The following is a 13,043-nucleotide window of genomic DNA, read 5'->3' on the forward strand; positions in this document are numbered from 1 at the left end:
TACAGTTTCCATGTAATTATTTCGGGGCATAAGCTAGCCATGCAGGCAGCCAGGTGCCGGGGATGCAGCCCCGCCGTGCCTATTACAACAGCTTGTAAACTCAGCATGTTGATGGATGAGGTAGGAAAATTGTAAGTTCAGTGCTGGCTTCAACTAAACAACAAGTTTTAGGTCAGACTCAACTACAGCGTGAAATGGTATCTCAGATATTGGTGTACTGTGCAACAAAAGTTTTATTCAGTTATAAAAAAGAATAAAATGTCATTTGTGAGAAAATAGATGAAATAAATCTTAGACATATTAAGTGAAATGATGAACTCTCACAAATACAAGTGTCAAATCTTTCTGATCACATGAAGAATATAAAAAGAGGGTACATGAAAGGGGAACATTAGGTATGTGGATGTGAAAATGAAGAGAGAGGTAAGAAAGTGAAATGGAGGAAATGAGTGAAATGAAAGTACATTACATGTATATGTGAATATGTCATACAAAGCCTACTACTTTGTATGATATTTATTTTTGTTATTAAAATAATTCAATGAAAATTTGTGGCTATAAAATATTTGGGGTTTATGATCTAATATTTTATAGTGTTCAAGGTAATAATATTTTTAAAAGATTATTAATTGCTACTTTATGCACTAAAAGTATTAGAGTAGATAATAATTAGTGAATATAATTGCTGATGACAACAAGTCTAGGTAGATATTTATGGACGACTTTAGAGACTCCATATTTGTATACCATGGGGATTGTTTAATCCCTGGTGAGAAGTTCACATCTGTAATCTTGAAATGGTGCATGAACACAAACATCATTATTTCATGTCTTCCTATTTGATCACTTTACTGATGAAAAAAGGGACATGCATGTCTGGATTTTTAATGAGGTCTGAAAGATTGAAAAACTGAAAGAAAATTCAGTGTACTCTAGGATGTGGTGGCTCTGAGGTCTGGTATGTTGCTTTCCTTCATATCCTCTGGGTAGATCCGTAACTAAAGATTTGAGCTACACTCTGATAGTGATTCCTGGAACAAACATCTCATTTGTGAGGAATTCCTAGATTAAGGAAAAGAAGATTCTCTAGCTGGGTCAGTTTAGCTCTCACACATCCAAAGCCTTTTTTTTTTTTCCATAGAAAACACTCATGCAGAGTTGAGACTAATGAAGAGTCGTCACCGAATTGTTTTAGAAGAGAGAGGGTAAGTTTATCTCTTCTCAATTTATCTGAGTTGTACATGCAACTTAAAAATAAGAGCTATTATATTCAATAAGAAGAAATTGCAGGGGGATAATACTCTAGTGTCGAATTGTATCTCATCCTTTCTTGGGTAGACTAAATGCCAAATTTAGCAGTTTTAGGTGACACATCTACAATGTAGGAGCAACCAGGAAGAATGCCCCTTTTATAAAAAGTTGATGTGTGTGAAACATACAGAAAGATTTCACAAGAACACACTTTTAATATTTTATTTCCAATGTATTTGCAAATACTCAGCACTGACATGTGTGTCCAACTTTCTTTCTCTATTCTATCTTTGGAAACATGTTTATAACTGTATTAATTCTCCAATTAGGCTACAGTGGAAGGGAATGTGTAGCAACAGGAGAATATGTGGTTGCATGTGAATCTAAGGGAGCACAGATAGCTCCCATGACTATTACCAATGACTGACTCTAGATACTTGAGGCAAGACATCTGAAAGCTCAGTAGACCAGTACACATTCATTCTTCTATATCAATGTTGTCTTCCTGGTCACTACTGGAGAAGTGAGGTTTTTAGAAAGTCATTTAATCAGCAATGGGAACTGGGAAATGAAAGAACTTTAAAGATAACTTCATTAAGTTTTCCAGCAGGCTTTATTTGGTCATTGTGTCTTCCATCTACCAATAATGAAAAAAATAACTTATGTAGATAAAAGTGATACTGATCCAAAAGGTGGGGGGGGGTGAGATAGTACATGTGGATACTGCAAAACAAAAGAGAATTTGAACTATCGCAGTCATTTTGGATGAATTTCAGCTAAGAAACAGATCACAAGGAAATCTTCCAATGAAATTTTTTTCTGTATCTCCAGATTTTCAATGACAAGTGTGATGGCTGGAAAAAATGGCTCCTTGGTGACTGAGTTTGTTCTTGCTGGTTTAACAGATCGTCCAGAACTCCAGCTGCCCCTTTTTTTCCTGTTTCTAATGATCTACATTGTCACCGTGGTGGGAAACTTTGGCTTGATCACCCTGATTGGCCTCAGTCCTCATCTGCACACTCCAATGTACTATTTCCTCTTCAACCTCTCCTTCATTGATCTCTGTTACTCTTCTGTCTTCAGTCCCAAAATGTTGATGAACTTTGTCTGTGAGAAGAATACCATCTCTTATGTAGCGTGCATGACTCAGCTGTTTCTCTTTCTCTTTTTTGTCATCTCTGAATGCTACATGTTGACCTCAATGGCCTATGATCGCTATTTAGCCATATGTAATCCACTGCTGTACAAGGTCACCATGTCCCCTCAGGTATGTTATATGCTATCTTTTGCTTCCTATGGGATGGCATTTGTTGGAGCCTCTGCCCACACAGGGTGCATGCTCAGACTGACCTTCTGCAATGCTAAAATCATCAATCATTACTTGTGTGACATTCTGCCCCTCCTTCAACTTTCTTGCACTAGCACCTATGTCAATGAGGTCGTAGTTCTCATAGTTGTAGGTATTAACATCACAGTCCCCAGTCTTACCATTCTCATTTCCTACATTTTTATCCTTGCCAGCATTTTAAACATCAAATCCACGCAAGGACGATCAAAAGCCTTCAGTACATGTAGTTCTCACATCATGGCAATTTCTTTGTTTTTTGGTTCAGGAGCATTCATGTACCTTAATCATTCTGAATCTATGGAGCAGGGAAAAGTTTCTTCTGTTTTCTACACTAATGTGGTTCCCATGCTCAACCCTTTGATCTACAGTTTGAGGAATAAGGATGTCAAAATAGCACTAAAGAAAGTTTTGATTTAGTTCTTAGCAGATTCATATCCTAACTCCAAATAAAATAAAATAATTAAAATTTAAATTTAAAGATTCTTAAAATGATACTGTATTTTATGAAGATATTTTGTTTGTACCAAAGTGGTTTTAAACATATATTTCTATGGCATTTCAAATTATTATTGATATATCTTGCAGCTTGATATCACCACAATCATATTTAGCACAGAGGCTATACCATATTATTATGTTATTATTTCAATAATTTCCCATCTCTTTTTTTAGGATTTTAGTATATGTGAGATAAAGAAGTACCCATAGAAATAATGTATCTTATTTGGATAGTACAGCAAGCATTTACTAACATAAGTAATAATAAAATATAATAAATATTTTAACTTTGATTAAATTGTTAAATAACCTTATGACACAACTTTGAGTAGCAAGGCTGGCTGTCAATCTTTATCCAAGGCTCCTTCACATAAACTCTAGTGCTCACTTTTTATCTCTCACATGCACCCGGAACACACACACACAGTCTTACTCAAACATAATAGCTCATTTTTTGCTATGTATTAAGGCTGAACAATTTCTTCCCAGGGAGATCCCATTGTAATAGAAAATGCTTCTTTGGAGATTTCCTATGGTCCTTCCAATAATCCTATGATCCTTTTAGAACTGCCCTTAGTCAAAATCTCCACCTAATCCTTCTAGATCTCTTTTAAATGTCTGTTTTTTTTCTCTTTTGATCTGAGGTTTTCCATACTGATTAAGCCCCACAATTATTGTAGGAAATGATTTCCAACTGTGATCATTTTTTTGGATTCTAATTCTAAGTAGAACTTAATGTTACAGTTATATGAAATGTTTATTAACTTAGTGTAATATGATAGTATTGTAAAAGTACACAAACTCATAAGCATAGAAGAGTCAAAGATTTTCATGTGGGTATTTTATACATTTACAACAAATCATCATTTTGATTTCATTGGACAAAGGAGATATTTAAAATAATTTCTTCTGAAATTAGAAATATCCATGAAGAAATCCATGTACAAAAGTTGATTCCTCAAAAATGGTCCAAAAGCATACACATAAACTTAAATTCTAAATCTTTAAAAAATATGTTTGGGCAAGCTAAGATTCTTCCTTTAGAAAACATTAAACTTAGAAGAAAAAAAAGATAAATAAACTTAATTTAAGTGAGTACTTTGTATCAGTAAAATATCTTACATCCATGAGACTGGAATAATATTTGTAGGATAGGCACCAAATTAAGATATACACAGGTTATATAATTAACAGAGTAATATATCTACCATTAAAGACCATTTAATACCATTTAATAAGTGGGTAAATATCTTAAAATACATGCTATGGAGGACATGCAAATAGTCAGTGGACATATACAAATGTGGTATTCTGGGTGACTGGGAGATATTATCCAGTTATGTGCCCACTGGTGAGACCATTGGTGTGGTTCTCACTGATGAATTCCTTAGTCAATAGTCTGAAGAACAATGATGTTATAGTTGCCCTGAGAAAATTCTGACCAGGAGGAATATTTGACTAAATATATGTTGGGTGCCGGTTTTTTGGGATCAGAGAAAGTTTTTATTCAATTACAATACTTCAGCAGTATAGTTTATTGTATTTATTGTTCTTAATATTTATTGTAGTTTTTGAATTTTCAATATTTTCAAGTAATAGAAGTAGTAGAATTATTATGGACATTTAAAATGTTAAACATGGTATAACGAGATAGATATTGACACTTCTATGAAAACTAACCTTACATCTTCTGTATCACAATAGAGGAAATATGAGTCTTGTAAAACTTCTTTATGATCCTTCTGGAGTATGTCTTCCTTTCTTGACAATTTATACAATACTATATGTCTGTATAATACCATATCTAAGAATAATTTTAAAAAACTTGATTGCTTTCCTACTATAAATATAAATTTACATTTATTTTTCTAGTAATGAAAATAATTCCTGCAATTGTCAATAAAAGCAACACTAGTGTGACATTTTTTGTTGTCTGTCTGATTTCCATGTGACTTTGCAGCATTGATCAGAACTTACGCTCTTCCTTCCTTCACACCTTCTATTGTAGTCAGCATATTTCTTCCAATTTAAGAGTCACAGATATGAAGACTTCTTTTAAACAATATTTTATTTTTAGATTATACTATTATTTCATCATTTCCCTTTCTATTTCTTTCCATTAAAGTATCTCACGTGCTGCTCCTTGCTTTCTTCTAAATTCATGGCCCTTTTCCCATTGTTTTTAAATGCATTTATTTCTATGTATGTATAGATTAATTCCTATGTACATAATACAACATGCTTAATCTGTGTAATTTTACTTGTATGTATGTTTGCCTTGTTGCAAATAATAGAAATGAGTTCATTTAAGATGTAAGAATTAGTTAACAGGAAGTCTGAGCTAATAAACCAGAGTATATGGCTGATATTAAACCTCACAACATCTATTATATAATTGGCTGCAGGGGCTAGTGAGCATGATCCAGTGGGAGGAGAAAAACCGGCCCATGGGGATCAGTAGAACGGAGACTAACTACAGATTACGCTGTATTGGGTGACCAATTGTTGTGTCATTGAGTGGGGAAGATACTTTCATTCCTAGCAAACCTTAGTTGCCTATTAATAATGTATTTATAAATTAAGCTGGTTTAGAAAAGTAGTAGCTGCAGATTCCCCCTTTTGATCTATGACTTCACTATCCTGGGGTAGGTGGCTAAGTTTCCAGTAGCAGACATGATTTCTGTCCTCTTGAATAAGTCCTAAGTACAATTAAAGAGATGTTGTTTACCACCAATGTATTTGTACTTTTAAGATTTTTTTTTTATTTTATACATATAGATTTCCTTGCAAACATTTTTGCAGAGTCATTGGTCTGGGTTGACGCCTCTGGTCTCGTCTATATTTTGAGTCTGGGCCCTCACTGGGACTACTCCCCTTGGATATCCTGTTGTTGCCCTCTGTTGTGGAAACCATGCAACTTTCCATCTACATAATTGGTCCATTCATGTGTTCTAGAAGATCATAGATGGGGTAGATGTTGGAGTAGGCCAACTCATAAACCCTCTCTTTGATCTGGGCAGAGAGCCCACCAGCTCTCTCAGTCTTCACCACCAGGGTGAACTCTCCAGCACTGCCCTGACTAGTTAATCCCTTGCAGCATGAACACGGGGTGGGACCAGTTTTCTTGCTTTCATTCCTTTAGAGTTAGCTATTCCCACACCTACACTTTCAGGGCCAGTTATACTGTGTTGCCCAAGGGAAGTGCAGGTCTTACTCTCCTGAATGCTGTAGCTGTTCAGGGGCAGGGACAGATGCTCTGCTCTTATAAGGTCAGGGCCAGCTCTCCCAGTGTCACAGGTGTCAAGTGGAGGGAGGCATCACTTCCTAACCCATGCCACTTTTATCAAAGATGACGGGTGGGGCCGGATCTCCCATTCTTACCTTCTCAGGGTTGGTACACCTGCACTCCCATCAAAAGGGTCAGCTCTACTGGCCTTCCAAGGCAAGTTACAGGGCACACTTTCCTGAGTGCTATAGTCATTAAGCAACAAGGTCATCTTTTTTGTCTACCACAAGTGGCTGGGACAAAGGAAGGAAGCCCTCTTTCTCTTCCCCTCACCACCACATGGCAGATGAGTGGTTGTGGCCAGTTATCTCACTCCCGTACCCTCAAGGCAAGCTCAGCCATGCCTCTGCCTACAGGGCCAACTCTATTGTGCTGTCCAGTGGAGATGCAGGGTCCACTTTCCTGAGTGCTGATGTGCTAAGTGGGAGAGTCACGTCCCTCTTCCACTGAAGGTAATGAGGGGTAAAGAGTAAGGGGACATCTCTCCTCTGCCCATATCACTGTATGACAGATAAGTGGTAGGGACAGCACTCCCGTAATCACAGCTTCAGGGCTGTCTCTACCACACCTACCAATAAGGCCAGTTCTATTTTGCAAACCAGGTGAGGTACACCGCCTGCTCTACTGAGTTCTGTGGCTGGTGAGGGACAGGAGAAGCTCTCACACCTTTATGACCTCAGGATCAGCTCTCCCACCTGCCTCAGGCATAGAGGCAGTGGGGGGCATCTCTTGCCCCCACTCCCATAGCACCATATAGCAGATGAGGATTGTAACCAGAACTTTTGTACCCACGTTCTTGGGGATAGCTTACCTGTGCCCCTGTCAACAGGGTCAGCTATGTTATGCTGCCCAGGTGAGGTACAGGACCCTCTTTCCTGAGTGTTGCAGCTGGTTAAGGGGAGGGTTAGTACCCTGACCAATTGGACACAGTAGGACCAAGGAGATAGGGTTTCTTTCCCTCATCCCATCACCACACGGCAGATGAGAGAGGCAGTATGAGCTATGCCATCTCATACCTTATGGGTTGGCCCACCATGTCCCTATCTACAGGATCAACTCTACTGTGCTGCCCAAGTGAGGTCCAGAAACAATTCCTCAAATTGCTACAACTGATGATGGGTTGGGTCAGGGACGCTACCTGCTGCAGGTAGCTAGGGATAAGGAGAAGAGCCCATGTTTCCATCCATCACCCATGATAACACATGGCAGAAGAGGGGGCATGGCCTGGTCTCCTATTCTCACACTCTCAGGGCCAGCTTACCAATGATTCCATGAACAGTGTCAACTCTGTTGTGTTTACTAGATGAGGTGTGGTATAGGACTCTCTCTCCTGAGTGCTCCAGCAGGTGAGTGGCAGGACCAGTTCTACCTAGTGCTGCAGCCAGTAAAGAATGGGGCACATTTTCTATAGCCCTGTCCTCTAGGCCTTCATAGTATCAAGAGCCAAGAACACCAACACAGACTCTGGCTGCATCAGTACCATTAACACACACATGGACATTAGCAGCAGCCCATGCCCAGACATAACCATGGACCTGAGTAACAATAAAACCACCCATCTCAACCCTCTTCTCACCACTTTCACTTCTTCAGATATGCCTCCTTCAACAGAAAATGAACCATTCATTCTCTCTCGCGCGCGCACGCCCACAACACAACATACGTTTGTTTTCCATAATAGTACCCATCCCCTTGTGGTGATGGGTCAGACCTTGTTTTCAACTTGGAGACTGAGGTGGTTTGCCCAGAGCCTGTGAATATACCTCTTTGTCCCACTCATGCCATCATGGCCTACTCTTAGAATTATTAAGCCATATATGTTTATTTTATTTTAATTTTGAGGTTATATCAATTCCTTATTCCCTCTTTTCTCTCATAATCAACCAAATTCCACATCCCTTTCCTTTATATATGTTTATATCTGTGTGGCTGTGTGTCTATGAACATTTTGGGGAGGTTGCTGGTAGAATTCAGAGTATCCCATTGTATCTTCTGAATCTGGAGTTAAAATCAACTGTGAGTCACTTGACTTGGATGCTGGGCACCAAACCCTGGTCCTCTATAAGTGCTATTAGCCACTGTGGTGCCTATCCACCCTCAACTTTAGCTCTTTTTTTTTATTCAACACAGTGTATTTCTTTTCATTGTTTTTTTTTTTTTATTAAGCTATACATTATTCTCTGTCCCCTTCCTTCCTTTCCCTTCCTCTTCTACCTTCTCCTATGACCCCCATGCTCTCAATTTACTCTTGAGATCTTGTCTTTTTCTCTTTCTTATGCAGATCCATTTATGTCTTTCTTAGGGTCCTCTTTGTTGCCTAGGTTCTCTGGGGTTAAGAATTGTAGGCTGGGTTTTTCTTTGCTTTAAATCTAGAAGCCACTTATGAGTAAGTACATATTATACTTGTCTTTCTGCATCGATGTTACCTCACTCAATATATTTTTTCCTAGATACATCCATTTGTCTGCAAATTTCAAGTTGTTATTGATCGGGCCACTAGGCAAGGAAAATATACAAAACACACCAAACTAGAAAGTATAAAGCATAATGACATTTGTTTTCAGAGAATGTGGTATTATAGAGAAAATCCTAATGATTCAACAAAATATATGTAATTAGAAAGGAAATTTCATAAAATATCAGTCAACACTAAAAAAATAATTTTCATGTACTAGCAAGGAGCTGCTTCAGAAAGAAAATTAATAAATTAAGTCTAGATAACAGAATATTAAAAATAATAAAATAATGGAGCCAGAGAGATAATTTTAAATAAAGTGTTCGGTTCCCGAAAATGAAGGTTTGAGAAGGTACATTAAGGATAGATAGCTCCATCCCATGGTTCTGTACATGAAGGGAATAAAGACTCCCAACTGCGGAATTCTCATCTGTGTTTCTTGGATGTGGATTCTTTTTGACGTGAGCTGCTGTTATAGCTTCCCTACCATGATGGGATATACCCTCAGGCAATGAACCCATGTAAACCATTTTTCAGTCTGCTTCTGTCAGGCATTTATCACAGCAACAAGAAAATAACTAGTACTGCATCTAAAGGTGAAATGTTTTTCTACAGAATGACAGTATGAAAAATGAAAAAATAAGACTCATTGACTGAACAGAATAATCAAATAGAAATTTCTAGCATGTGTTTTATAAGTAACACTTTCTCAAGATATATAAGTCATTAAAAGAAGCACTGCTTGTCTTTCATGTGACAGCGCTGAAGGTGACATGCTATAACACTCTACATGTACCAGATACAGAACTTGGTAAGCAGAGTACAGTGTGAACAATTCTCATTTAAATGCAGAAACAAATCTAAGTCACAGATTCCCTACAGAGGCTTAGATGGTTGGGGACATAATAGTTTGTCTTTTTACATCCACTGAGGAGTGAAGAAAAAATACAAGACTAATTTTGAATCCCTTAGGATCTAAAGACAGACTATCATCTCGAGTGTAAAATAATCCCCAAACTTCCTTATTCTAAATAAATGCTAATCTCTGGGGAAGAGGCAGGAACATTGCCATTCTGCTTATAAGCAAAGTAGTCTGCAGGGAAGCTTACATGAAATCTTCAGAGCCTTCTCTACTGGCAGTGTGATGATATTACAGATCATTTTTCCTTCATTTAGTAAAGACTCGAAGTAATAATCTCAAATAATTTCTTTAAAATTCATAGATCATTCAAATATATTTAAGTCATTAATTCATAACTATATCTTGCTGGAATGACAAGATATGAACCTGAAATTTTCTACAAGATAAACAGGGATAAATAGGAACCCAAAAGCTCTTTAAGGTTTGTACTGGGACTTCTAGCAAAGGGAATGGGTGTATTTCTGACTCCTTTGCCTGCTCTTTGGTCTTTTTTCCTCCTCTTGGGTTATCTTGTCCAGCCTCATTATGATGACTTTTGCTTTGAATCATTGTATCCTATTTTGTTGTGTTTGGTTTCTGTCTCTTGGAGGCTTGCTCTCCTCTGAAGAGAAACAGAAGTGTACTGGACCAGAAGGAGAGGGAGGTATTGGAGATCTTGAAAGAATGGAGGGAGGGGTGTATTGTATTAGTGTATTTTGGATATATTGTAAGAGAAAAGAATGAGAGAGAGAGAGAGAGAGAGAGAGAGAGAGAGAGAGAGAGAGAGAGAGAGAGAGAGAGAGAGAGAATGGATTCTAGGCATAGTAATAGGTTTCCTAATATAGAATGGTCTTCTTTTGATATGCTGTTTCTTCCCTATCCTATACAACTTGAGGCTAAGTGAACGTAGCAGAGGAAAGCATTTGAGAATCGGAGAGTGATAAGAGGTATTATTGGCTATTGGAATTGCAATGTCTCTATTAGGGTTCTTCTGAATAGTCAGAAGTCAAATCTTCAGGATTTATGACTCTCTGACATGGAGTAGCAGATACATCAATCTTGTTCTTATAGTTTTATTTTAGACACATGCTTATAATTCATGCCATAGAAGAGTACAAGAGTAGAATCTGTAGCAGCAGCAGCTCTGGCTTACCAAGACTTTTACTTCAGACGTCATTGATGTGAAGAGAGCTTTAATAAAGAACAAATTACTTAGTTTGAATCATTTTTATTCTTTTTTACTTTTCTTCTTCATTTTTGATTGCATGTTCTTATCGAAAAATAAAACTGAAATTTGATACTGCTGGCCTTAAGACTGTAAAATAATTTGCTTTTGATTTTAATAGTTGATTCTGCATATATATTTGGGTCGAAAGAAAACATTCCCAGAATATAAATCACAGGTGCTGAGGATCCGTGTCTAGTGTGGATCATTGTTTAATGTAACTCTTTTTTCTTGAGTCTACAGATTGCTTTAGAAAAAGATGGATGCCGTAAATACCTCTTTGGTGACTGAATTCATTCTGGTAGGATTAACAGACCAGCCTGATCTCCAAATGCCGCTGTTCTTTGTCTTTCTAGCCATGTATATGGTCACTGCATTGGGAAATTTGGGTTTGATGATTCTAGTTTTGCTGAATTCACATCTTCACACACCTATGTATTTTTTTCTCTTTAACTTGTCCTTTATAGACTTTTGTTATTCTTCTGTGTTAACTCCAAAAATGTTGATGAACTTCGTACTAAGGAGAAATGTCATTTCCTATATGCAATGTATGACTCAGCTCTATTTCTTCTGTTTTTTTGTTGTTTCTGAATGCTATGTGCTGACTTCAATGGCCTATGATCGCTATGTGGCTATCTGTAATCCACTTTTGTATAATGTTGTCATGTCCCCTCAAGTCTGTTTAAATCTAATGCTTGGTTCCTATTTGATGGCATTTTCTGATGCTGTAGCTCACACTATATGCATGCTGAGATTGACCTTCTGTAATGCAAAAACCATAAAACACTATTTCTGTGACATCCTCCCATTGCTCCAGCTTTCCTGTACTAGCACCTATGTTAATCAGCTTGTAGCTTATGTTGTAGTCATCATCAACATCATTGTTCCCACTCCTACCATTATTATCTCCTATGGTTTCATCCTTTCAAGTATCATCCGTATCAGTTCCTCTGAGGGCAGGTCCAAAGCCTTCAGCACCTGCAGCTCCCATATCCTTGCTGTTTCTCTGTTTTTTGGTTCTGGAGCATTTATGTATTTCAAACCCTCCTCTGCTGGATCTGTGGATGGAGCAAAAATCTCTTCTGTTTTCTATACCAATGTAGTTCCTATGATGAATCCCTTAATCTACAGTTTGAGAAATAAAGATGTTAAAGTTGCCCTAAGAAAAACCTTGACAAGGTGGAAGGTTTGACTGGGTTCAATGTCTTCATGGCTGCATTTTTGAGTACAGGCACAGTTTATATTTAATGAACAGATTTGTCTGGCAGCTCTGTATCTCATGTGTTTTTCTAAGAAAATGTTCTTAATTTATTTTTTTGATTTATTGAAACAAAAGAAAATATTACCAGATGGAGAAATGTATAAGATTTAGCATAATGTAATAAAATGTGTATGTATGTGTATATAATGATAAAACAAAACTTCTATCTGCTTTTCATCATATTATGAGACTGAAAATAATGAAAGTAAACCACAGAAGTTAATTATTTCCTGTTCTTAAGCAATGAAAAGATACTTCTCCATTTTTCTGATAAAACACTGGCCAAAAGCAACTTGGAGTAAAGGAATGGTTTCTCTGGCATGCAGCTTACAGTCTATCAGTTATGGAAGTGAAGGAAAGAACATGGAAGTGGAGCTGAAGCAGACAAAATGGAGGAATTCTTCTCAGTGGCTTGTTTTCACAGGTTTGCTTTGCTTACTCATGCCCAGTAGTATTACTTCCTACAATGGGCTGGACCATCTGACATAAATCATATACCAAGAAATTGCCTCTCAATTCACATTCACAGCAAATCTAGAGGAAACAGTCCCTCAGCTGAGGTTCTGTCTTCCCAGGTGACTTAGTTTGTGTCAAGTTGTCAAAAGCTAATCAACAAATATGAATTAGATAATCATAGCCTATACTCACTCAAGCATTACTAAATCAGAGATTCTTAAACTTTTTCCTTTTGCAATGCTATTTTAACAAAGAACTTTTACATAACTTTTTACATAGACATATTGGTATATTATACATATAACAAGAAGAACTACAATGTAAGCACTTATAATAATTTAAATAAATTTATTTTATTATAT

General features: G+C 37.2%; 2 protein-coding genes across 2 annotated transcripts; both read left to right on the forward strand.

Moving 5' to 3' along the window:
- The first annotated feature begins 2,089 nt into the window (after window positions 1–2,089).
- LOC126490598 (olfactory receptor 147-like) lies at window positions 2,090–3,969 on the forward strand. Its single transcript, XM_050125650.1, has 2 exons — window positions 2,090–3,010; window positions 3,952–3,969. The coding sequence occupies exons 1-2, from the start codon at window positions 2,090–2,092 to the stop codon at window positions 3,967–3,969; spliced, it is 939 nt and encodes a 312-aa protein (XP_049981607.1).
- Window positions 3,970–9,640: 5,671 nt separating this feature from the next.
- Window positions 9,641–12,156, forward strand: LOC126490607 (olfactory receptor 145-like). The gene is made up of 2 exons (XM_050125660.1): window positions 9,641–9,649; window positions 11,218–12,156. Exon 2 carries the CDS (start codon window positions 11,224–11,226, stop codon window positions 12,154–12,156), a length of 933 nt encoding a protein of 310 aa, XP_049981617.1. The 5' UTR covers window positions 9,641–9,649; window positions 11,218–11,223.
- Window positions 12,157–13,043: the final 887 nt, after the last annotated feature.

Source organism: Alexandromys fortis, unplaced genomic scaffold (assembly GCF_014885135.2).
Source record: "Alexandromys fortis isolate MF-2015 unplaced genomic scaffold, M_Fortis_MF-2015_v1.1 scaffold_253, whole genome shotgun sequence".
NCBI classification, from domain to species: domain Eukaryota; kingdom Metazoa; phylum Chordata; class Mammalia; order Rodentia; family Cricetidae; genus Alexandromys; species Alexandromys fortis.

Excerpts from the sequence above, each read along its gene's own strand:
- LOC126490598 (XM_050125650.1), top strand. The coding sequence starts at position 2,090 with ATGACAAGTGTGATGGCTGGAAAAAATGGCTCCTTGGTGACTGAGTTT.
- LOC126490607 (XM_050125660.1), top strand. The coding sequence starts at position 11,224 with ATGGATGCCGTAAATACCTCTTTGGTGACTGAATTCATTCTGGTAGGA.